The sequence below is a fragment of the Eleutherodactylus coqui genome, chromosome 8 (genome assembly GCF_035609145.1).
Source record: "Eleutherodactylus coqui strain aEleCoq1 chromosome 8, aEleCoq1.hap1, whole genome shotgun sequence".
Taxonomy (NCBI): Eukaryota; Metazoa; Chordata; class Amphibia; order Anura; family Eleutherodactylidae; genus Eleutherodactylus; species Eleutherodactylus coqui.
In genome coordinates, this window is record NC_089844.1 from 7,955,260 (window position 1) to 7,980,594 (window position 25,335).

Sequence of the window (25,335 nt, forward strand, 5' to 3'; positions counted from 1 at the left end):
GCCGCAGCGGTGAGACTCCTGGGGATAGGAATGTGCCCGCATGTTGCAGATTTAGGTGCGGACGCCTGCGGGTTTTATCCGCTGTGAACATCCACAGCACAAGGCTACATTTACACAACGGTGACGGCGCACATTTACACGACACGGGTAGAGCAGAGTCCTTGTCGCTGCAACCATACCCCCCTACCAAACAAACGCTGTTGTAATTCAGTATTGCATTATACTGTGCTAGCGATCGGATTATTGCAAGTTCAAGCCCCCCTCTGGGAAGTGATAAATAAGTAAAATAAAGATGTTTTAATTATTCTAAAAACTTTAAAAAGTAAGTTTAAAAAAAAATCCCTTTCTCAGTCATCGCATCCGGATTTGGCAAGAAAGAAATGAATAAAAACTGATCAAAAAGCCGTATGTTCCCCAGAATGGTAGCAATACAAACCCTATCTACGGGAAAAGAAAGTCATGGGGGTCAAAAGATGGCGGCAGAAAGTAACGACCTTCTTAAAATATATATTTCATCTCGGAAAGCATCGCCTTATAAACGAGCGCCGACCGCCAGCATGACGGTGGGATTGTTACTGCAACACCAACCCTAACAATACAACCCATCAAGATGGCCGCTTGCATTTGTTCCAGTTCTGCCCCGATACGTTATCTGCTGCGTTAAATGGTAGAAAATACGCCGCGTCCTCCAAAAAACACGCCCTGATAATGCAAAGGTTCTACCGGACCTGAGCGCAGCGCATGGGGGACCGCTGGTCGTGAAAAGGTTAACAGAGGAAGGGTGAAACCTACTCTGATCACACATTCATAGTCAGACTCGTCCCAACGACGTGATGCGCAAAAGTGTCCGCTAGAAAAGCGACAGGATTGTGCGGGAGGCGAGGAGGAATGATGAAACACATGTAGGAACGGCGGGAATGGCGTCTACCCTCTTCACTGCTGCATCTATTTCCTCCCTTTCACATTCAGCGGTTTTACACTTTACATGAGAATCATTGGCGCGGTCCCCGTCCGGCGAGGGGCGGAGCTTGGCATCTCTTCTCACAGCCGTGTCTTGTGCTGGTTTGCAGGTGGCAGCCTCAGGAGTGGAGTCAGTGCATCCTGGTGCCAGACTATGTCCGACAGGGCATTGCGGGGGCCACGGAGTCATGTGGACCTGGGATCCAATCTAGAGGTAAGTCTTGGACAAATCCTATTTATTAGCCGCGTGTCGGCCATATTGGTTGTCCCACAGTTTGGAGCAACGTAAGCGCTAAGCCATCACATCACCCAAGAAAAGTGGGCTGATTCTTGCAGTGTGTAGAGCACCGCGCCAAATATTTTACACTAAGCCACGCCCTCATTACACTGAGCCACGCCCCTTGTGCATGTACTGGGGGGGGGGTTTCGAAAGTATTTTGTTACTATGACATTACTTTTAATGAAACATGTATTATTAAGCTACTAAGAGCCTTTGAGAGCTGGCGGTGCCGTATTCTGCTGCTGAGAGGAGTCGTGTGATTGGAGGAGTCAGAGCTGTACCATAGCCACATACAGGGGCGGAGTTGGGGCTCATTCACACAACCCTGATTCCACCGTGTATTCTGCATGCGATGCGTGGTGAATGGAGTCAATGGAAGTGCATGGCCTTTCATGGATCCATTCGCATGTGCGTGTAGATACGGGCAAGAAAAAGATGGCGGCGTGCTCTATTCCTCCACATACCGCGCAGTGTGAGCCCTACGCCATTAAATATACTATTCTGTGGGCAGCGCATGCCATGACGTCCGTACGTGTGACGTTATATAAGGGGGCCGAAACATACGCAACCCCGCTATGAAATGGAGCAGAATGAAAAAAAAGACAGACTGCGCAAGAGCTCTGTGTGAGACACGTGTGTGAGATACGCCGCCATGCGCTCAGTGTTGGCACATGGTGACAATCAAGCCCTAGATGGCACGAGATCACCTACCTGGAGATGAGTGGACTGTAGCGGCGTGGGGGACGCATGTTCATTTGGCGCCTTACACTATTCAAGTCTGTTGACTGCCGAGGAGCACAGATAGCGTAGGAGCGCTAGGATGTGATGGCTACAACTGGAGTGAGGTGCGGCGGCAAGTTTATGTGACGGCCTGCGCCCCTTTTATACAAAGCGCTCCCTCTGTATCCCATAGCAGTGGCCTTCAGTGACCCCTTCACAATAATAGTGACTCCCATAATGGCCTCAGTAGTAATAGTTACAATTTAAGTGGTCCCAGTAGTAATACCTCCCCCCCCCATAGCGGCCCCAGTGGTGATAGTCACCCCATGGGAGCCCCAGTAGTAATACCCCCCACCCATAATTGCCCCAGTGGTAATAGTCACCCCATAGTGGCCCCAGTAGTAATAGTCACCCCAAAGGGGCCCCAGTAGTAATACCCCCCCCCCCTATAATTGCCCCAGTAGTAATAGTCACCCCATAGTGGTCCCAGTAGTAATACCTCCCCCCCCCCCATAGCGGCCCCAGTGGTAATAGTCACCCCATAGTGGCCCCAGTAGTAATAGTCACCCCATAGTGGCCCTAGTGGTAATAGTCACCCCATAAGGGCCCCAGTAGTAATACCCCCCCCCTATAATTGCCCCAGTAGTAATAGTCACCCCATAGTGGTCCCAGTAGTAATACCTCCCCCCCCCCCATAGCGGCCCCAGTGGTAATAGTCACCCCATAGTGGCCCCAGTAGTAATAGTCACCCCATAGTGGCCCTAGTGGTAATAGTCACCCCATAAGGGCCCCAGTAGTAATACCCCCCCCATAGTGGCCCTAGTGGTAATAATCACCCCATAGGGGCCCCAGAAGTAATAGTCACCCCATAGGGGCCCCAGTAGTAGTACCCCCCCCCCCCATAGTGGCCCTAGTGGTAATAGGCACCCCATAGTGGCCCCAGTGGTAATAGTCACCCCATAGTGGCCCCAGTGGTAATAGTCACCCAATAGTGGCCCTAGTGGTAATAGTCACCCCATATACACCTGACCATGTTATTGCTGGGAGAGTTTCACAGGGAAACCTAGTCCGCAAAACCTAGACTATACAATCCGCACAGGAGATCCGCAGCTCCAGAAGCCCATAGAGCAAACAAATGCATGTGGATGTGATTTTTCTCCTGGCGTGTGGGAAATAATCGCAGCAGCTCCATTTTCCTGCGGATCCCCCGCGGTCTTTGTGCTGTGTCACACATCCGCCGCGCTGAAGAAAGTAGATCCGGCCACGATGGAGGGAGGGGGGATCCACAGTGCCCGGACACAAATCTGCCACACAGTTGCATGAAACATGTATGTACTGGGTACTTGGCGTGGAATGAAGGGCGCTTGTGTTTTTTTACTTGTATAAATACGCTGCATATTTACGTGTGCAAAAAAAACACAGAAGGGCTGAAATCGGCAGTGACGGGCGTTCGTCAGCCCACGGACCCTCAGCTTATTCACTGAAGTCAATGAGCTCATCACCCTGTGCACAGAGCCACATAGCACAGCAGCGGGGTCGGCGGCAGCAGCGCACCACCTGTTAGGTGCACGCAGTACGATGTGAGGTCTCACACTGAAAACCTCTGCTGTGGCTGACAGGATCGCCTATTCCCGAAGTGATGCAAGGCGGTTCTGACATGTAAACTCCTCGTATTCTCTGGGATTTCACATGGTGGGGAGCGCGATCTGGGGCGGGATTCATGGTCTTGGATCGCGCTCACCTGTGGGAAGTTAGCTTACCTCCTTAGTGACGACCCCATTGATTTTTTACGTTCCAGCTAAGTGGGCTTTAATCCCCAGGGATGTAAAAACATGCTCCTTCTGGGGATTAAAGGAGGATGTGACTGCTCCGGAGGTAGTCATAGAGGGCTGGGATATCCAACCGCTGGTCATGTGATTGGCACTCTCCATTGGAGTTAGAGTTTCAGCTCCCCCCACGGATCGCATCCATGAAGGGTGCTAAAACTACTCATCCCCCATTCTCCGCGAAGTCTCTCGACGATCTGGTCCAAAAGGGACCTTCAGCCGTCCTCTGCGCATGCACGTCAAAGGAAAAGTAGTGATGCATGTGCAGAAGACCGGATCATCGCGGGACATTTGAAATATCCTGGTCCCTGGCCTGTGATCGCCCACTATCAATGGATAACGGCGATCACAGAAAAGTTCAAAAAAGTTAAATAAAGTTAAAGTTTCACCTCCCCTAATGGAACGGATCCATGAGGGGAGGTGAAAATACTCACCCCCGTCCTCCGCGATGTCCTGTGGCGATATGGTCCTTTCAGGACCTTACGTTGTCATCTGCGCATGCGCGCCTGACATCATATGGAGGGCGTGTGCTCAGAAAGGCTCACGCCCCGGGAGATTTAAAATCCCTCTGCTCCCGGCTTACATGTGTAGTCTGGAGCAGAGAGATATCACCGGGAACGGCTGAATGCGGTCTATGTTCACACGATCACTACGCCCACACAGAATCTGTGCATTCACACTGGTGATCATCATCTTCATCTCTGACCCCCACACAGAGTCGTTCGCCATCCTCTTCCTCTTGGCTTCATCTCTGACCCCTGCACACAGTCATTCGCCACCCTCTTCCTCTTGGCTTCATCTCTGACCCCCATACACAGTCATTCGCCACCCTCTTCCTCTTGGCTTCATCTCTGACCCCCGCACACAGTCGTTCACCATCTTCTTCCTCTTGGCTTCATCTCTGACCACCATACAGAGTCGTTCACCATCCTCTTCCTCTTGGCTTCATCTCTGACCCCCATACACAGTCGTTCGCCATCATCTTCCTCTTGGCTTCATCTCTGACCCCCATACACAGTCGTTCGCCATCCTCTTCCTCTTGGCTTCATCGCTGACCCCCATACACAGTCGTTCGCCATCATCTTCCTCTTGGCTTCATCTCTGACCCCCGCACACAGTCATTCGTCATCCTCTTCCTCTTGGCTTTATCTCTGACCCCCACACACAGTCGTTCACCATCCTCTTCCTCTTGGCTTCATCTCTGACCCCCACACACAGTCATTCGCCATCCTCTTCCTCTTGGCTTCATCTCTGACCCCCACACAGAGTCGTTCGCCACCCTCTTCCTCTTGGCTTCATCTCTGACCCCCACACACAGTCGTTCACCATCCTCTTCCTCTTGGCTTCATCTCTGACCCCCGCACACAGTCATTCGCCATCCTCTTCCTCTTGGCTTCATCTCTGACCCCCACACAGAGTCGTTCACCATCCTCTTCCTCTTGGCTTCATCTCTGACCCTGGCACACAGTCGTTTACCATCCTCTTCCTCTTGGCTTCATCTCTGACCCCCATACAGAGTCGTTCGCCATCATCTTCCTCTTGGCTTCATCTCTGACCCCCATACACAGTCGTTCGCCATCCTCTTCCTCTTGGCTTCATCTCTGACCCCTGCACACAGTCATTCGCCATCCTCTTCCTCTTGGCTTCATCTCTGACCCCCACACAGAGTCGTTCGCCATCCTCTTCCTCTTGGCTTCATCTCTGACCCCCATACACAGTCGTTCGCCATCCTCTTCCTCTTGGCTTCATCTCTGACCCCCATACACAGTCGTTCGCCATCCTCTTCCTCTTGGCTTCATCTCTGACCCCCATACACAGTCGTCCGCCATCCTCTTCCTCTTGGCTTCATCTCTGACCCCCATACACAGTCGTTCGCCATCATCTTCCTCTTGGCTTCATCTCTGACCCCCATACACAGTCGTTCGCCATCATCTTCCTCTTGGCTTCATCTCTGACCCCCACGCACAGTCATTCGCCATCCTCTTCCTCTTGGCTTCATCTCTGACCCCCATACAGTGTCGTTCGCCACCCTCTTCCTCTTGGCTTCATCTCTGACCCCCACACAGAGTTGTTCGCCACCCTCTTCCTCTTGGCTTCATCTCTGACCCCCGCACAGAGTCGTTCGCCATCCTCTTCTTGGGAGATGTCGTACTGAGAAGCTAATGACCTTCTTCATGTCTGAAGAGGCGAGATGATGTCTCCAGCGTCCTCTTCTCATTGTCGTGGGGCTGCAATCATCTTCTTCTGAGGAGATCTCATTGTTATTAAGTCTGGCGAAAAAAATCTCCGTAATTAATTTCATTGTACAAATCACATTAAAGTCTCCAGCAGGAAATTTCAGACGTCACATCCTAGAAGAGCAAAGCGTGCGAGGAAATTGGCGACTTCATTACTTCGAAGAATGGCTTAATTGCACGTATTAGATGCATTCGTTGGTTTTTTCATAATCTTGCGCAAAGTTTCTTTCAAGCTCTGAAATGGTGATTGTTGTAATAATGGCCGCGTTTTACTATGGCTTCACAGCTGCGCGCCGTGTAACGATCCGCAGTCTAATTCGCTGTTGTAGTGATGAAACTGAGCGCAACTAAGTAAGATGTTCCATTGAGTTGCAGAGCTGAGACCCTAAAGGTGCCGTTCACGTCGCGGCTGAACTGCGGAATCGCACGCGGTTTACTGCGTATCGCCATGCTGCAGCTGTGCCCAACCTGAAACTACGGCAAGTGCAGCAGCAGCAGCGCAGCTAGTGGCAAACCGCGTGCGGCTACCGCAGCCCGGCACTGACTGTTCACACTGCGGATTGGACATGGAATTTGTTACAATTGTTGCTGTTCTGCCGCGGTTCCATCTCAGGCAGATATGTAAATGATGAGAGGTGTGGTGATTAGATGAACGGTCTTGTCGAGAAAATGCAAAATTACTGAATTGTGTAGCCAAATCTAAAATGACTTTTTGGCATCGGGAGCTGAAGCTGCGCCCACCATCGTCCCGGCGGCCGGCAGAGCCAGAAGCACGGCAGCAATTATCACAGACTGAAGGCATCATGTTACTTATGGCTACCTGAGCCGCTGCATGCTGGGATACCAGGGAATAGACCGCCTATACGATATTCACTAGCTACACTCCTTGTGGAAACCCTCCTGCGCCCCCAGAAGAAGTTGTCGTTTGGCTGTAAAACTCATCCTGCAGTTCCAACTAGATATGTAAATGATGAGAGTTGTTCACCCCGTTACCAGAGGGGGGCGCATTATGGGGATGTGAGAAGCTGGAGGGTCGTATCAATGAATTGTCCCCCACCGGCCGTTCTGTCCAGACTGTTAGGGAGTGTTGGGACCAGTGGATGGAAGGTGACCAGGCTCAGGACGCCCCCTACAGACACCAGTAGAGAGGAGCGTCTGATCATCCAACAAGCACCAGCAGCTCCAACTGTTTCGTTGTCCACCAGCCAGACACAGGGGGCGCCATCGTTACACCCCTGTGTCTGTCGGAACCATTACATGTACGGCCTCTGACAACCACCATCGCCTCCGTTTGCAGGGTGTCGTGAATAATAGAACTGGACACTACGGAGGGAAACGGGTTGTCTTCAGTTTTGAATCCAGGTTTAGTTTGGGCGCTGACGGCCATGTTCATGTCTGGAGATCTTGGAGTGATCGCCTCAATCCTGCCCCCCCCCCTTCCCCCTACTGGTGTGGTGGTCTGGGGGGTCATCGCATACAACAGTCGGTCACCTCTAGTAGTGGTACAAGGAACAATGACAGCTCATGGTACTAGAGCCTCCATGCCCCACGTATCACATCCTGTATCCAAGCTAGAGGCGGTACAACAGGGTACTAGAGCCTCCATGCCTGCCTGTATCACATCCTGTATCCAAGCTAGAGGCGGTACAACAGGTTACTAGAGCCTCCATGTCTGCTGCTCGTATCACATATTGTATCCAAGCTAGAGGCGGTACAACAAGGTACTAGAGCCTCCATGCTGACCCGTATCACATCTTGTATCCAAGCTAGAGGTGGTACAACAGGGTACTAGAGCCTCCATGCCTGCCTGTATCACATCCTGTATCCAAGCTAGAGGCGGTACAACAGGGTACTAGAGCCTCCATGCCCGCCTGTATCACATCTTGTATCCAAGCTAGAGGCGGTACAACAAGGTACTAGAGCCTCCATGCCTGCCTGTATCACATATTGTATCCAAGCTAGAGGCGGTACAACAAGGTACTAGAGCCTCCATGCTGACCCGTATCACATCTTGTATCCAAGCTAGAGGTGGTACAACAGGGTACTAGAGCCTCCATCCCCCCCTGTATCACATCTTGTATCCAAGCTAGAGGCGGTACAACAGGGTACTAGAGCCTCCATGCCCACCCTTATCACATCTTGTATCCAAGCTAGAGGTGGTACAACAGGGTACTGGAGCCTCCATCCCCACCTGTATCACATCTTGTATCCAAGCTAGAGGTGGTACAATAGGGTACTAGAGCCCCCATGCCCACCTGTATCACATCTTGTATCCAAGCTAGAGGCAGTACAACAGGGTACTAGAGCCTCCATCCCCACCAGTATCACATCTTGTATCAAAGCTAGAGGTGGTACAATAGGGTACTAGAGCCCCCATGCCCACCTGTATCACATCTTGTATCCAAGCTAGAGGCAGTACAACAGGGTACTAGAGCCGCCATGCCCACCATATCACATCTTGTATCAAAGCTAGAGGTGGTACAATAGGGTACTAGAGCCCCCATGCCCACCTGTATCACATCTTGTATCCAAGCTAGAGGTGGTACAACAGGGTACTAGAGCCTCCATGCCCACCCGTATCACATCATGTATCCAGGCTAGAGGTTTCTTTTAGTGAACCTATGAAGCACACGGCATCGGCAGCAGCTCATGTGGGAAAAAACATCAATTTTTGCATACACGAAATGGGCATTTTTTTAATTTGAAATGTGCGCCAACTCTGCAGGTTTTCTGGGTGGTGGACCGTCTCATGGGGGCATACGGAACCCTGAAGGGCATGAAATGGTTAAAGACAATAAAGTAACGCATACCCACCACTCCGATACCGCCCCGGGCTCCTATGAGCAGCGCACCTTAGATTATGACAGCATCCCCCCAACTCACACAGTGAAGGAAAAGGCAGGAAGAGTATATATATATAATCTTGTACAGGGTGATCCTGGCGCTACCTTTTCATGTGAGGGAGATTAGTTGAGTTGTTGATCAGTGTCTTGTCACAGCGGACGTCCATTCCTGCGAGGGGGGCCGGACTCGGAGGATTGTAGCCAACGCTCAGCTGTGAGTATTGGCTCTTTACTGGTTTTTAGACCTCTGACTGTAAATATGAACGTTCCCAGTCACTGACAGCTAACAGAGATCTTGGAAACGGTGACAATGCTAGAAGGCTGCAGAGTGTTTCGTCCTGCCTTAACCCTTCTCGCTCCTGTACACCTTTTATTTCAGCATTTTCAGACACTTTTAGCCGGCGCTCTGCACATCCGCTGCGTCACAAGTTCCATCGCTGTTTTTTCTTATTTTGTAGCATTTTTAACGTTTTTTTTCCTGCAGAAAAATCTCTGGCAAAACATCAGAAAAAAAGCCGTTCCCACGTTATTTGTGTAAAAACACCAGCGACCTGGAAAACCGACGTGCCTGGTCTGCTGCGGCCTCATAAACGGCGCTAGAGATCATCCGGCCGCACAGGAGCAAGACAAGAACACACAAAGCATGAAAAACGTGGCCTGGGAGCCGCGTGGCGCTGGGGTGTGCGGCGCTGCGGTGTGCGGCGCTGGGGTGTGCGGCGCTGGGGTGTGCGGCGCTGCGGTGTGCGGCGCTGCGGTGTGCGGCGCTGGGGTGTGCGGCGCTGCGGTGTGCGGCGCTGGGGTGTGCGGCGCTGCTGTGTGCGGCGCTGGGGTGTGCGGCGCTGCGGTGTGCGGCGCTGGGGTGTGCGGCGCTGGGGTGTGCGGCGCTGGGGTGTGCGGCGCTGGCCGTTCGCGCTCCAGTGGCAATGCCGGCCGTGTTCTGTCCCTTGCAGCTGCTGACTTGCAGTGATGGCCGCTGTAGAGTCACGCACGCCGCACATTATTTAATATTCCGCCAGGCACCTCACCCCCCGGGGACCCGGCCGTTCCTGACATGGACTCTACATTAACACTCTGCTCCCGAACACGCGCCGCGCTCCACGGTGTACAGCGGTACTGGCTCACATCAACTAGTGAGAAGACGCTATGACTGCGGGCAAACTGTCACAGCGATTGGTCAGATCAGGCAGTCGGTAACACTTTAGCACCGAGGTCTCATAGATGGCCCCAAGCGATGACCCGTACACGAGGGGGAAGACGCCGTCCCCCAATGTGTCATCAGCAGCCCCTCTCCTCTGTCAGGTCAGGCTTTGATGTTCAGCACATTTTTGAACAGGTTTTGCTGATCGTTTTGTAATATTTTCCACTTCATTATTAAAAATAGATCTTGAACTCTTACAGTTCTCACACCGACCTCTAAGCCTGAGGATGGGGTCGCACTGCGTCCGGGGGTTCCGCTTTCCTGCTCTGTTGGGGGAGTGAAATAGAGGAATCCCCATGGCCAAATAACTTTGTCCTAGAACTGAGCCGAGCAGCGGCGAGCAGCAGGGAGCAGTGGCCAGCAGCAGGAAGCAGCGGCGAGCAGGAGGGAACAGCAGGGAGCAGTGGGGAGCAGCAGGAAGCAGCGGCGAGCAGCAGGGAGCAGCGGGGAGCAGCAGGGAGCAGCAGGGAGCAGCAGGGAGCAGCGAGCGACAGGGAGCAGCGGCAAGCAGCAGGGAGCAGCGGCCAGCAGCAGGAAGCAGCGGGGAGCAGCAGGGAGCAGCGAGCGACAGGGAGCAGCGAGCGACAGGGAGCAGCGGCGAGCGACAGGGAGCAGCGGCGAGCAGCAGGGAGCAGCGGCGAGCAGCAGGGAGCAGCGGCGAGCAGCAGGGAGCAGCGGCGAGCAGCAGGGAGCAGTGGCGAGCGCACCCCATGGACTAGAATGCCATGCAGCACTTTATCTTCTGGTATTTTCTGCCGACTCTGCAGCAGAATCTCTACATACATACAGTCGTTGTCAGCAGAACCCTCCCCCTTCCTAGAAGGAGTATATGGATGGTCCCGTACATGTCCTACTGGTGATAAGTCTGGAGACCGGGCAGCCATGGAAGTGTAACAATGTTGTGGGGGCTCCTGGGACCCCCTTGTGTGTGCGGCCGAGCATTATCCTGCTGGGAGCCGCCATGAGAGGAACACATGTGGCTGCAGGATGTCCTGAACATATCGCTGAGCTGTCATTGTACCTTGTGCCACCACTAGGGGTGACAGACTGTTATATGTGATGACCCCCCAGACCATCACACCAGCAGGGGGCAGGATTGAGGCATCACCCCAAGGTCCCCAGACACGAACACGGCCGTTGTTACCGAATACCAAAACACGGGGATCAGCACACAGGAACCTTTTCACATGAAGTGCAGAATCTTTATTCCTCCAGCGATAATAGCAGCTTGTATCTATTGCTGGAGGAATAAAGATTCTGCACTTCTAGGAACCCGACCTCGTTACTACTGGGGGGACCAACACTTAGTAACCGGGAACGCTCGGTCCGCTCTGTTTACTTGAACTCTTGATGAATCCACAGCACAGTCCTTGTACAACGTGTGCATTATGGGAACAGTCAGGGTTATTGTTCATCCACAGTCTCAGTTATCTGTAGGCTCCTTCTGTCTCATTTTACTCGCATGCTTGCGGTTTCCTCTCACGCTGGATACATTCCTTTTCCTGCGCTGCACTCCCACGCGCATCCAACATGTCCGGCTTCTGCACTCTGTAAAGGCAACCTCTAGAAGGAAGCTTCTTGGCATGGCTGCGCTCTGGGCGGAGCTGCACCCCCTCTCCTCTTCCTCACCGGCCCGACTCTCCGACTCACTTACTCTCTCACTGACTTGACTCACCTGCAGGTAAAACTCAGATATGTAACTAGACAAACCGATACATTTTCCAGACATTAACCCGTTGATGCCTGCAGGTGCCAATACACATAACTCTGATGCATTCCACATTTATGACAGTAGTACATGTTTTCTGAGGTACTGGAGGGGACCCCAAAACTTTGAGCCACTACAAATGCGCCCCCCTCTGGTAACGGGGTGACATCTCATCTCTGCGTTGTAGAGGCGTCTAGTGGTCAACAAGATCTACAAGCGGAAGAAGAGGTCACCACACACAAGGGGCCTCCGAGAGCCTCTTATAGGCCAAGGGGGGAACCAGTTTTAGGGCCTCCGGTGACAAGACCGTTCATCTAATCACCACAACTCCCATCATTTACAGATCTGCTGAGATGGAGCCGCATGCCCGGTCTGCAGCAGAACGGCGGCTTCGTCTGGGGTTGCAGGAGTTTTCCACAAGGAGTATAGCTAGTGAATATCGTATGGCGGTCTATTCCCTGGTATCCCAGCATGCAGCGGCTCAGGTAGCCATAAATAACATGATGCCTTCAGTCTGTGATAGCTGCTGCCGTGCTTCTGGCTCTGCCGGCCGCCGGGACGATGGCGGGCGCAGCTTCAGCTCCCGATGCCAAAAAGTCATTTTAGATTTGGCTACACAATTCCGCCTTTTCACGCCTCCCTTCATGATCACCGGAGACGTGCGACTCCAAATCTAGAGGAAGCGGAAAAAAAGGCGCGAGGACGCTTCTAATGTTTTACAGCTGATACTAATAATCATTGTGTAGTGCTGATGGCAGCAAGCATCTCGGGGGGGGGGGGGGGTTGTGAACGCGAGCGGGTCTTCAGCGCTGGTCCGAGCCTCACGAATCGCCACATGTCGTGTTTCTGCGTGAGCCTTGCCCGAGTACAGACACGTGATGCCCGGTGTCTCTCACTGAACACGGATGCGGTGTACAACCCACATCACACATCTAAATACAGACTTTACCGTATCAGGACCTCCACTTGCTGTCAGTGAACGGCCTTATTTATATCCAGAAACTGAATATCTTAACAGGGTTTTCTGGTTTTCAGTACATGGAGCGTCCGCTGCGCTCCCCCTCTATTGGCTGCATAGTACGTATATATATATATATATATATATATATATATATATATATATATATACACACACACACACACACAGTATATAGCCAATACGCACGTCACATCCATACACCCTGCATATTTTTTACAACCTTAGGCCACTCTCACACAATTAGCGCAGCATCCCGAGCGCCGCGCTAACCACGGTACAACATCACCGTTCAATGTGGCCCAACAGACTTGCGCTCTAATGAGACGTTTCTAACGACGCAATCGTCAAGCGCGGTCGGTTGTGGTTTTGCCCGTTTTAACGCACCTCATTACTCATCAAAACGATAGCGTGCGTTAAAGAGCCTCATCAAGCGCTGGGCGAGCCTTCCAAAACACTGTTCGCCATCGTGGTAAAGATGCCGCAATATGGAGCTGCGTTTTCTGAGCGCACGTGTGGGAGCGGCCGTAGACTATTAGGGTTCGTATTTTGCACCAATTTGGGACTTGCTGCCTTTTTTCACCGGTCTGAATGGCCCGTTGGCAACCAGTGGGGTTCTGCACTGCGTGCTGCGCACCGCCCACACGGGCGACATACGAGCTGCTAAGCAGTGGGAACGTCAAACTGCAGCCGGACTTCAGCTTCCTTTCTACGGGTAATGTGCGCCCAACTTCTGTGGCGGACAGCCGGCCTCCTGCTGCAACAGCGGGGATCGGTGAGAGGGCAGGCTCCTTACTTACTGCCATCATAGCTGACTGTGGCTTGGAAAGTGTCCACAGAGAGAGGGCACAGGTGACGTTAGCGGCCTTCTGCCATGCGAGCAACGAGGGCCGAGGGGTTGCCATTGTCTGACCTCTGCCAGACGCTGGCCTGTAGTCCGAAGTACTGCGAAGTATTATCAGAGGGATCCTCCCATCACAAGTGCCCCGCAGGGACCTACAAATAACAATGGCGGAAAGAAGCAGAGCCAAATTTGTAAAAGTAAAAATCCCCTTTTTTTGCTCTTTGTTTAACCCATGCCGGTATGGTCACATCCGTAACGACCCGTTCAACAGGTTGGCCGCAAACACGGAGGAAAAAAAGAGCCAAAATGGGTTTTCTGTTCATTTCACCTGCTAAAAAAATTCAATAGAAGTGATAAAAAAAGCCGTATTTACCCCGAAATGGTACCAATAAAAGCATGCAACAACAGCCAGCGCTCCCAGGGCGCCGTCCGCGGGGAAGTACAAACCGATGGGGCTTCGCATGCAGCGAAAGAAAAAGATTTTTGCCCAAAAAAAGTCTTTATTGCGCAAAAGTGGAAACGCCAAAAAAACATAATTTAGCTGAGGTGTTGTCGGAATCCTTCCTAACTGCAGAAACGTCATTTACACTGCACGATGGAGGGCTCATTGCACACGAGCGGAGCGGGCGGGGGGGGGGGGGGCTCTGCTAAACTGCCCCCTCCCCCCCCTTCCACCCCCTCGGCGGCTCTCAGTAAGGGAAGGGGCGGCTCCTCCTCTCTCCTCCTGCTACGATTTTCACCCCCATGAAGTTCAGGTCTTCGCCCGTTCGCACGATTTTTAGTTCATTATAGCTGCGATTTTCTCACGCGTCTATACTGCGCTAGAATGCAGCAGCGCGGAAGAGGCCAACGCGGCGTTTTACCGCAGGCGGTGACTATGCAGCCGTCTGTTGCTTAGCAACGTTGCGTACAAACATGTAATAATGTAATTCCGCCCGTACAGAGTTTATTCCGCACTCATAGAGAACAGCAGGACGCGTGATACGTGGTGGGATACATATTTTGCGCGGTGGGAGGGTCGCCATTTATGCAGATTCTTCTTTTCAATCATTTTTATTGCCTTTTATAATAATCAGAGATGTTGCCGTATTTCTTGCGTTAGAATAGCCGCTCCGCGTCGTCAGAGGGAGACGAAAACGGCCGCCGCAGCAGAAGCGCTCCGCAGATGGTAGTGCAGCGACTCGTCTGCGGCTGGTAGCATTAATCCGAGGCACTACTGCCCCCTGCTCCGCCTCCGCCGCGGCGGGCATCACGTTCAGGGAAGGGCGACACTGTACACACCGCTGTAGGGTCACCTTGAAGACGGGCAGGAAACGCTGCGGCTGTGAACCCCACAGCACGCCTACGAATGTTACAGAAACCGCACGCCTCTGCGGCGGACGCTCTGCATAAAGGTCAAATCTGCACCCAAACTCGTAAGTAAAGCTTCGTCGCGGTTTCTGCTCTGAATCCGCTTGGAAAACCAGATTTATTGTGTGTCAATAAAGTTCGTCCGCGTGACCGCAGCGCCGGCGCCGCCGCAGCGCAAACCGCACATAAAAACTATATATACACGATGCCCCTCTACTGGCAGGTCGCCCCCTACGGGTCCGTGGCGCCCCCTCCAACAGGCTGCGCTGTACCTGCACGGGCGAGTGCGATAGCGGTCCGAGATTGCGTTGAACTTGTGTGCGCAAAAAATAGGAGCTCCTCTACATCCCATAGAAGTCTATTGCTGCGGCGAAAATACGGAGAGGGGAGGGGGGAGGGGTGCCGCTGCGCAGAATGGAGGAAAAGCAGGTTTAAAGAGCCGTGCAATTCATGGGAAGCGAGTGAACCGGCCGCAGCAGATATCACAGTAATATGCGCAGACGCGCGACAAACACATCGCGGCGTCTTCAAACCTCCTTCGTGTGCAGTTTTATGCTGCATCTGCTATTTTTGGGTAATTCTTTTTTTTTAGGAAGCATCCCCTGCGCACGCCGCGTGGCTTGTCTGCGAGGGCCGTCCGGTAAAAGCATTTTACTATTGGAATCGCACTTGTTTTTCATGAGCATAAAAGGTGCTGCCGGAGGAGGCGGAGCTTAATGTGCGGGGGGCAAGTGGCGCTCCAAGTCTATGGAGGCGTTTACAAACATGGATTAGTTGATGCGTTGCAATCCGTTTTTATTGCCTGTAACCATTATTGTTCGGACCCTTTAATTCCATCATTTGGCGCACCTCGCGGTTCTTTACGGGCAAAAGTCACAGAAAGCCAAAAGATAACCCTGTGAATACCGCGTTGGCGTGTAATGGGGGCCATCCAGATGTGCGAACAGAAACAACGCCGGCGCCCTATTTTGTAGTGTTTTCCAGGCAAAGATGGCTGATTCCAGTCTATGGGTGCGCAGAAGTAAGCAGACTGCGCTCGTTAGATGCGACTGCGATCCGTCTTTATCGCATGTGACAATAGCAGCCATAACAATACTGCGCAGAACTCGGCATGTGGGGGGTTGGATGCCAAGAATGGCGCAATCGAGGAAAACATCCAGCGAAAGGGGATCCTGCGGACGGAAACAACTCATCACTGAAAGGGGTCGGAGGAAGATGTCAGGAATCGTTCTGACCAACAGGCTGCACAGTCAGCTGAATACAACGCTGGAGCTCCAACTAACGTGTCCGAACGCACAACTCGCCGTTCCTCCGCACGGATGGCTATAACAGGAGGTGACCAGTTCCAGCGCCATTGTGTCTAAGAGAAACAGAAAGGTGAAACTCCAGCGGGCAAAAGAGCGCAAAACTTGTATCACTGAGCAGCGGAGAAACATCTCCTGGTCAGATGGAGACAGATTTATGTAGTGATGAGAGGTCAGAATTTGGCACGAGCAGCATGAATCGCTGACCCCTTCCTGTCAGCTGGTCAGAACATGTCAGCACCGCCATCTAATCTGTGGCAACTACAAGAAGCTTCCTGTCCGCAGGGGCCGATATTCCTGTTGAATGACGCAACGAACTGCTGCGGATCTGAAGACCAGAGGAGTCCAGCACTGCTAGATGGGGGTCTCTAATAAAGGGGTCGTTCTCTGTATATCACAGTCTGCTTTGTAGGTTTGGGAGCCGTTCTGTATGGGGTTCACAGCGCCGCCGGTCCGGCATTAGAAGCCCACTAGTGATCAGCTGAAATGACTGGAGAAAGTGCTGTTGTTATTTTCCGTCTGGCGCCCCCTGCAGGTGACGGTCTGAGCCTGTAATGCTGGCCGTGCGCTCAGGATGTGGAGTCACTGCGGACCCTTCATGGTCTTCATGTATCTCCGGGTCCTTCAGATGACTCTTTTGACCGCGGTTATTATTTTCGTAGTACAATATCACTTTTCATGAGGATTCCGGTTTATTTCTTGGTGTTTTCGCCTTCCCCGCTCTCCTGCCGTTGGTTCAGTTACAGATATAAAGGCACAAAACAACCTTCTTTATCGCTGCGTATTGAGGAGAGGATGAACGTTCCCAATCTGTACAATGGCAGCTGCCGCTGTCCGTCCGGCTGCTGGTTCCGCGCCGTATACTTGATGGCGCAGTTTGTCAGCGCTTATCTCATCCCACGGCCCGCGATCTTCAGTGAACGGAGACTTCCTCATTCTCCACATTTTCCTCTGATTTAGTTTCTCTTTTTTCCTCTGAGCGCGGCGTTGTATCCGCGTAACGAGGTACTCTGAAGACTTCCCCAACAAACATCAGCAGATGGTTCCTGTTACTCCAAGTGCAGCGGGGCCTCCGGCCGAGTACTTGTGCTGCTCACCGTGGTGTGCAGCATCCCAGAGGGTGACCCCGGACACATGGCATACACTGCGGAGCTGGGAGGGTAAAGTGTTGTCTTGTCATGGTGGCACTTACCAGGCTCCATCCGGAGAGACACACACAGCCAAGGCCTCTTCCAGACACCCCTAGTATAGGGATGCCCAATAAACTGGGGAACAGGTGCTGTGATTGTCACGGGTGATGCCACCATTCCGGTTCCCACTGGCATGACCATCGGCGGGGAAATAAAATAGCCACAGACATTGATATAGTACCTCAGGTCCCCGGGAACGGTTAGGGCCTGGAATAACTGTACTTCAATAATACACGGCACAAAAGACAAGTGCCTCACCGAAGGGACAAAAGGTTTCAATAAAGACCTATGAAAGACCCTCTGAACCCTCCATGTAGCTGGCAAGGTGGCGAGAGGGTTCACTACACGTGTATTGACAAAGGGACCCATGTAACGCGGCGCCAGCTTCAAAGACGGGACCTATTATAGGGTATAAATATTAGGTCAATTGTTAATCCGGGTATACAGGCAGGTAGGAACTATTAGGGGTAGATCCAGGGAACAGTCTGATTGCCATTAGGGAGTCGGGAAGGAATTGGCTGCTGCCCTTGGGGTTTTTGCCTTCCTCTGGATCAACAACACAGAAGGATGAACCGGCTGAACTCGATGGACATTGTCTTCATTCAGCCTAACATACTATGGTACTATGTTCAATTTGAGATTTCTAGACGACAAATCTACCTTCTGCCCCCTTCCCTGTAAGGTTCAAACACTGACAGACTCTTCCCACTACGCAACTGCATATGAGCCCCCGTTGCTTCCAGGTTCATCTGTACTTCTTTCCATACCCCCTGCAGCGCATCTGTGGCGACATCAGCTGCAGGACAGGCAAACGGAGTAGAAATAGCTGTAAGGAAGCGAGGATGCTGACCATATACGCAAAGGAATGGTGATACCCCAGTGGAAGAACAAGGGCGGTTGTTTAGCGCAAACTCTGCCAACGGCAGGAACTCTGCCCACTGGTGAGCCTTTCCGCCAGCAAACAACCGTAAATATTGCACTAAATCCTGGTTCTTCCGCTCCGTCTGACCATTAGTTTGCGGGTGGAATGCTGACGTGAAGGAAAGCGACGTTCCCAGGTTTCTGCAGAAGACTCACCAAAACTGCGCAACAGTAGTAACCCCATGTCTGCGGGGGACCCCGTAGTAGGGACATAATCAATCCCACCTTCTGGGACTCTGATCCAGACGATCCGCGCCACATCCGGAAATACAGTCTGCATGCCTGCTGAAAAACTAAAAACTTACTTCTCTCCCCGGAAAACACCTCAGGGAGAGGACACTTGGGCTCAGGGCTGGAAGGTTCGGCACAAACATGCACATACTGCCAATGCTCCTGGGCCACCATGAGACTGGACAGTTCTTGGATTACGCCCACTAAACCCTGCAACTGACTTGTGAGGGCACTCATGGCCTCCATTGGAGAGCAAAAACAAACCCCGCTGGACAATTTTAAGGGCCAGTTATTATGTTACGGGATCCTATCCAATGATACAGCAGCCCGGGTGCCCTAGAACTTACCCGCAACCCCTGTCCCTGCCTACTTGCCTCCACTCCTGGCTAACCCGAGGCGGGCAACTGGGCAGTGATCCCTACGCTATCTAGGGACCGAGAGGGAGGACTGGCGTATCAAGATGGAACAGGGTAGAATACCGACAGGAAGGGCAGGTGAACTAATCCAACAGGAAATAATCGCAGACCGAGGCAGATGGGATGACCTGGCAGAACTAGCATACAAGCTGACACACAGGAGACTGACAGAGGCCGGATGGAAGCACGCTGACAGAAACCAATAACTGACAGTGGATGCACCTCACTGCCAACCTTATAAACAGAAGCCTCCGCCCCGGGGTGGAGAGAGGGAGGCGCCACCTCCCAGCAGGATCTAATATACAGGAACTCATGCATGGATCCGCAATCACAGGCGCGCACGGCACCGCCCGGACCCACAAGCGCACGGCCCGCACAGACCAGCCACCGGCGCGCCCCGGCAGCCGGACAACAAGCCGGGGGGATGCGCCCCGACTACGGGACCCAGCGCCCGGCCACCCCAGGAGGACCCGCAGCCGCCGCATGGTAATAAAATGCATATATTGTTTTCCATGGAGCCGTGGCTGCTGCCGGCATCCCTGCATTGTTTTTCAGGGAAGAGCTTTACATATAAGCCCTTCCCTGAAAACAAGCATTTTAGTGTAAATAAATAAATAAAAAATAAACTTACTTCTCCGCCGCTGCCGTGACCCCTGCAGGGATGAAGAACACATCTGCCGCATGTGGAAGATGTCTCCTTCATCCCCGCTAGTAAAAAGAATTCCCTGCTGCTACATCTGCCACATCTGTGACAGATGCAGCTGTACCATCTGCTGAAAGAGCTGAATGTGATTGGCTGAGGTGCAGCTGTACCGCCTGCTGAAGGAGCTGAATGTGATTGGCTGAGGTGCTCTGCTAATCACTGGCAGCTCTCGCCCGTCATTCATTCGACAAATCTGGCCAAGGGTGATGTCTGTATGGACTTTTTCAAAGTGGATGTAGCCCTTGATGAGATTTGAATCTAGGACCTCAGCACTGCAAGGCAACAATGCTAACCACTGAGCCACATTCACTGAACAGCTGCCACCACCTCAATGCAAAAAAACAGACAAAGCTGGAAAGGCAATAGTCTTCTTGTTCCATCCGCCTCCTATTGAGTGCAGTGCAATAAAATGGATCTATCAAGTTCCACAACTGTGTAACAGTTCAAGACAGGAAATGCAGAAACGGATTGAAACTGAAGACCTTCCACTTCAATACATTTCTATGAGCTTGAAAATAGAAACATACGATGGGTCAGCAAAACACTAGTGTGAAAAGGCCCTAAGAGATTTGAATTTGTGATAGTTTGATTGCTCATACAGTATACTGAAATACTATAGTATTGCATTATATTGTATTTTGACAGGCAGTCTATTAAGACATGTCACAGACACATCTTAATAGACGATCATTCATGGCAGCTCTGGGGGGGCCTTCAGAAGTACCAGGTGCTATGACACCTGAAAAGTACCGCGCAATCTTATCGTGGGGGGCATTTGGGACATTTCAATGCCGCTTGCAGAACTGACAGTGGCATTTAAATGGGTAATAGCTTCAATCAGAGTTATTTCCCATAGCGCTGTGACAGACAGGTGTAGTCTGTCAAAAACAGCTGACACCTGCCGTGTATGGAGTGGGCTTGGCTCCTGAGCCCGCTACGTTCAATGACACCCAACATGTGGTGTAAATGTAGCACACTTGGGAAAGGGGTTAATATTGTTGAAATGTAGATAGAAATGTTATGCCAAATGTATTTATGGTCCCCTCTCTTGAATAAAAGAGTGATTTAGCAGATTTGTGATGGCACATAAACAAAGTTCTGACGGGCACATCTGGAAGTGAGATTTTCATGAGTGATGTTCTTGCACAGAGATTGGCATAGTCGCACAGTGAGTGCGTGGCACATAGAGGGTGAAGCTGTGTCCTCAAGGAACGTGCAGAGCAGTAGCAGTAGGCGAAGGAGGAGATAAAGTCGGCATTGTGGAGAATTGCCCTTACGAGTGTTGAGCCGTTACCTGCATGTTGTCAGAGTCTACCCGAATAGTGTATATAGTCAAAAGAGATTGCTGAGTAATGGCAGGCCAAAACCAAACCAGCAAGCCAGTCTGATGGCACTGCCAGACAGTAACTATCGGTACTTGGGTGGGATGAGGAACATCCTGTCCATAGATGGGGAATGGAGATCGTCCTACCCATACAGGGGAATGTCTTCATCTCCCTATTTATAAATAGGATGGTCTGCATCTTCCACTCTAAAGACAGGACGGTCTCCATCGCCAATTCTATTTCATCTCCCCACCTATGGATAGGACGGTCTCCATCTCCCCTTCTACAGAAAGGACAGTCTTCATCCCTGATTCTACAAATATTACTGTCTCCATCCCCCCTTCTACGGATAGGACGGTCCTCATCTACCAATCTAAAGATAGGACAGTCTTCATCCCCCCTTCTACAGTTAGGACAGTCTTCATCCCCCCTTCTACAGTTAGGACAGTCTTCATTCCCGCTTGTACAGATAGGACGGTCTCCATCTCCCCTGCTACTGTTAGGATGGTCCTCATCTACCAATCTAAAGATAGGATGGTCTCCATCTCCCCTTCTACGGTTAGGACAGTCTCCATGCCCCCTTCTACGGATAGGACGGTCTCCATGCCCCCTTCTACGGATAGGATGGTCTCCATGCCCCCTTCTACGGATAGCACGGTCTCCATGCCCCCTTCTACGGATAGGACGGTCTCCATGCCCCCTTCTACGGATAGCACGGTCTCCATCCCCCCTTCTACGGATAGGACGGTCTCCATCCCCCCTTCTACGGTTAGGACGGTCTTCATCCCTGCTTCTACGGATAGGACGATCTCCATCTCCTCTTCTATGGATAGGATGGTCTCCATCCCACTTCTACGTTTAGGACAGTCTTCATCCCTGCTTCTACGGATAGAACGGTCTCCATCTCCCCTTCTACGGATAGGACTGTCTCCATCTGCTCTTCTACAGATAGGACAGTCTCCATGTCCCCTTCTACGGATAGGACTGTCTCCATCTGCTCTTCTACAGATAGGACAGTCTCCATGTCCCCTTCTACGGATAGGACTGTCTGCATGCCCCCTTCTACGGTTAGGACAGTCTTCATCCCTGCTTCTACAGATAGCATGGTCTCCATCTCCTCGTCTACAGATAGGATGGTCTCCCTCTCCCCTTCAACGGATAGGACAATCTCCATCCCCCTTCTACGGTTAGGACAGTCTTCATCCCTGCTTCTACGGATTGGACGGTCTCAATCTCCTCTTCTACGGATAGGACGGTCTCCATCTCCTCTTCTACGGATAGGACGGTCTCCATCTCCTCTTCTACGGATAGGACGGTCTTCATTTCCTCTTCTACGGATAGGACGGTCTTCATCTCCTCTTCTACGGATAGGACGGTCTCCATCTCCTCTTCTACGGATAGGACGGTCTCCATCTCCTCTTCTACGGATAGGACGGTCTCCATGTCCCGACCTATGGATAGGACAGTCTATATCTCACCTTCTAAAGATAGGATGGTCTTCATCCCCACTTCTACGGATAGGATGGTCTCCATCCCCCCTTCTATTGATAGGACGGTCCTTATTTACCAATCTGAAGATAGGACGGTCTTCATTCCCCCTTCTACGGTTAGGACAGTCTTCATCCCTGCTTCTACGGATAGGACGGTCTCCATCTCCTCTTCAACAGATAGGACAGTCTCCATCTCCCCTTCAACGGATAGGACGGTCTCCATCCGCCTTCTACGGTTAGGACAGTCTTCATCCCTGCTTCTATGGATAGGACGGTCTCCATCTCCTCTTCTACAGATAGGATGGTCTCCATGCCCCCACCTATGGATAGGATAGTCTTCATCCCCACTTCTACGGATAGGACGGTCTCCATCCCCCCTTCTATTGATAGGACGGTCCTTATTTACCAATCTAAATATAGGACGGTCTTCATTCCCCCTTCTACGGTTAGGGCAGTCTTCATTCCTGCTTGTACAGATAGGATGGTCTCCATCTCCCCTTCTACGGTTAGGACAATCTCCATCCCTCCTTCGATGGAGAGGATGGTCTCAATCTCCTCTTCTACAGATAGGACGGTCTCCCTCTACCCTTCTACGGATAGGACGGTCTCCATGCCCCATTCTACGGATAGGACGGTCTCCATCCCCCCATCTACGGATAGGACGGTCTCCATCCCCCCTTCTACGGATAGGACGGTCTCCATCCCCCCTTCTACGGATAGGACGGTCTCCATCCCCCCTTCTACGGTTAGGACGGTCTCCATCCCCCCTTCTACGGTTAGGACGGTCTCCATCCCCCCTTCGACGGATAGGACGGTCTCCATCCCTCCTTCGACGGATAGGACGGTCTCCATCTCCCCTTCTACGATAGGACGGTCTCCATCCCCCCTTCTGCGGATAGGATTCATAGATGAAGGGAAGAAAGATTGACTGACTTTCTGAAATAAAATATGCTATTTTGTTATAAACTAAAGCAGCAGAATAATAACAGTTCTAACAGAGATACGTAAAGCTGGAGGTCTGGAGAAGCTTCCAATATGGCCAATATTTCCTGTTTCCACACCAGTGGAGCGTTTTACTAGCCTGGGATGAGATTGACTTTTTTCTCTATATGTTGCACTAACTCCACGTCTTCCATGTTGGTGGCTGCATCACTAATCCCGACCCACGGAGTCTGTTAGTTTTCTAATTTTTCTTTAAGAGGTTTATTAACTTGTGCCCGCTTGTGCGAGGAATTGTGCACGGAGCGTTGAGATTACTGGAAAGCCAGGATACAACCCAGATGAGTTGTGACCTCGCAGGACTTCACGAAGGTGGAAATGAGTTCTGCAGAGCCGCTGGTTTAATAGCCAATCCCAGAGAAAGCTTGTTATCTTCACCCCAGGTGCTGCCAGCTCTGTATCTGTGCGCGGCCTCTCCGGCTGTGACAACTAAAATCTAAATGGACGTCTTGTAAAACTCCCCGAAGACATCAGTAAAGTAAAGGGAATTCTTCTTCATGTGTATCGCTGCCGCCAGCGCTTGTTCTGCATTATAACATTGTCAGAGCGACTAGCAGATATAACCCCTCAAGTACTGACAGAAAGCGACCGGCTTCACCTGCCGCCATGATGCCACTGTTGGACAGCTGCTGGGTAGAATCCATTAGTTTGCGTGGGTTGACTACAACATAGACTGGGCTTCTACGCTACGCAAGTAGGTTCGCACAGCGGTCTGAAAAGGGTCTGACTTTCGGACCACACACGGAGGTCACCAGCGGACAGAGGTGAAGCCCCTATTTTACACCCAGCACCCTTAAATCATGATGCTTCTGGACCAGCGCTCTGCACCCTCTTGGACGGGCGTGTAATGCCGCTTCAGCTGGGCTACATTCCTCGAGGAATGTAATATATTCTGACCTGCTCAATGCCTTTCTAATGGATGAGGGGAAGCTTTAACTGGCAGCATGGTAACGTGTCTTATAGGATAATAACAGAAACATCATCATCCGTGGTCTATAAGTTCGAGGATTGTTTGTGAAGTCTGCTCTGGACCTCCGGGGCTGATGAGCGGACAGATCGCTGGCCACATGTGGCTAAGTAGCATATGGTCTCATATCTTGCTGATATACTATTTGTACACCCTGTTTGTATTTTTTGATCTTGCGCGTCTCTTTAATTATATCTTGTTTATCTACTTGTAGCACTTTAAGTAAAGGTAATACGGGGTTATCGGTGCGGCCCCCTCCGGGGTGTCGGTGCGGCCCCCTCCGAGGTGTCGGTGCGGCCCCCTCCGAGGTGTTGGTGCGGCCCCCTCCGAGGTGTCGGTGCGGCCCCCTTGGTCACCGGAGACACATGGAGCCTGTAAACAAGTTATTGGCGCACACGTTGTAGCGAATCACGGCAGAAGCCATATCTGTAGCATCCGGGTACGGAATCCCTGGGATTGTTCCCTCGTGGATAAAGACGGGCCGGACACTTACCTGCAGGTTATAGCGCAAAAATCATCCACCGTGGGGGGAGTCACTCAGACGCTCCACGGAGGCAGGCGGGTTCCCCTCCCCCACATTCTGGCATTACATTTGTTGCCTGGAAGGCGGCTTCATCATTAAACACTAATGACTCCGTTAAACCGTCGCCTCCCATCAGAGTTTATTTCCTCCGCAGAAAGAACTTTGTCATCCGGTTTTGGGGTAACAACTGACACTTTAGGGATAACATCGCAAAACATTTGTGCAGAATCTTCCCCGCGGCCGCCTGCGTGGCGTCTAATTCTCTGCTCGCTCTGACAGTGGATTTCCGACAACTGCGTATGAAACTTGAACGGACGCCGCGCT

General features: G+C 51.8%; 1 protein-coding gene across 1 annotated transcript in view; it reads left to right on the forward strand.

Moving 5' to 3' along the window:
* The window catches only part of THSD7B (thrombospondin type 1 domain containing 7B), a 543,321-nt gene that overhangs the window by 259,497 nt on the left and 258,489 nt on the right, over positions 1–25,335 (forward strand). Inside the window, exon 11 of the mRNA XM_066575161.1 lies at positions 1,071–1,174. Within this exon, the coding sequence (XP_066431258.1) occupies positions 1,071–1,174 (104 nt within the window). The remainder of the gene's footprint in view (positions 1–1,070; positions 1,175–25,335) is intronic.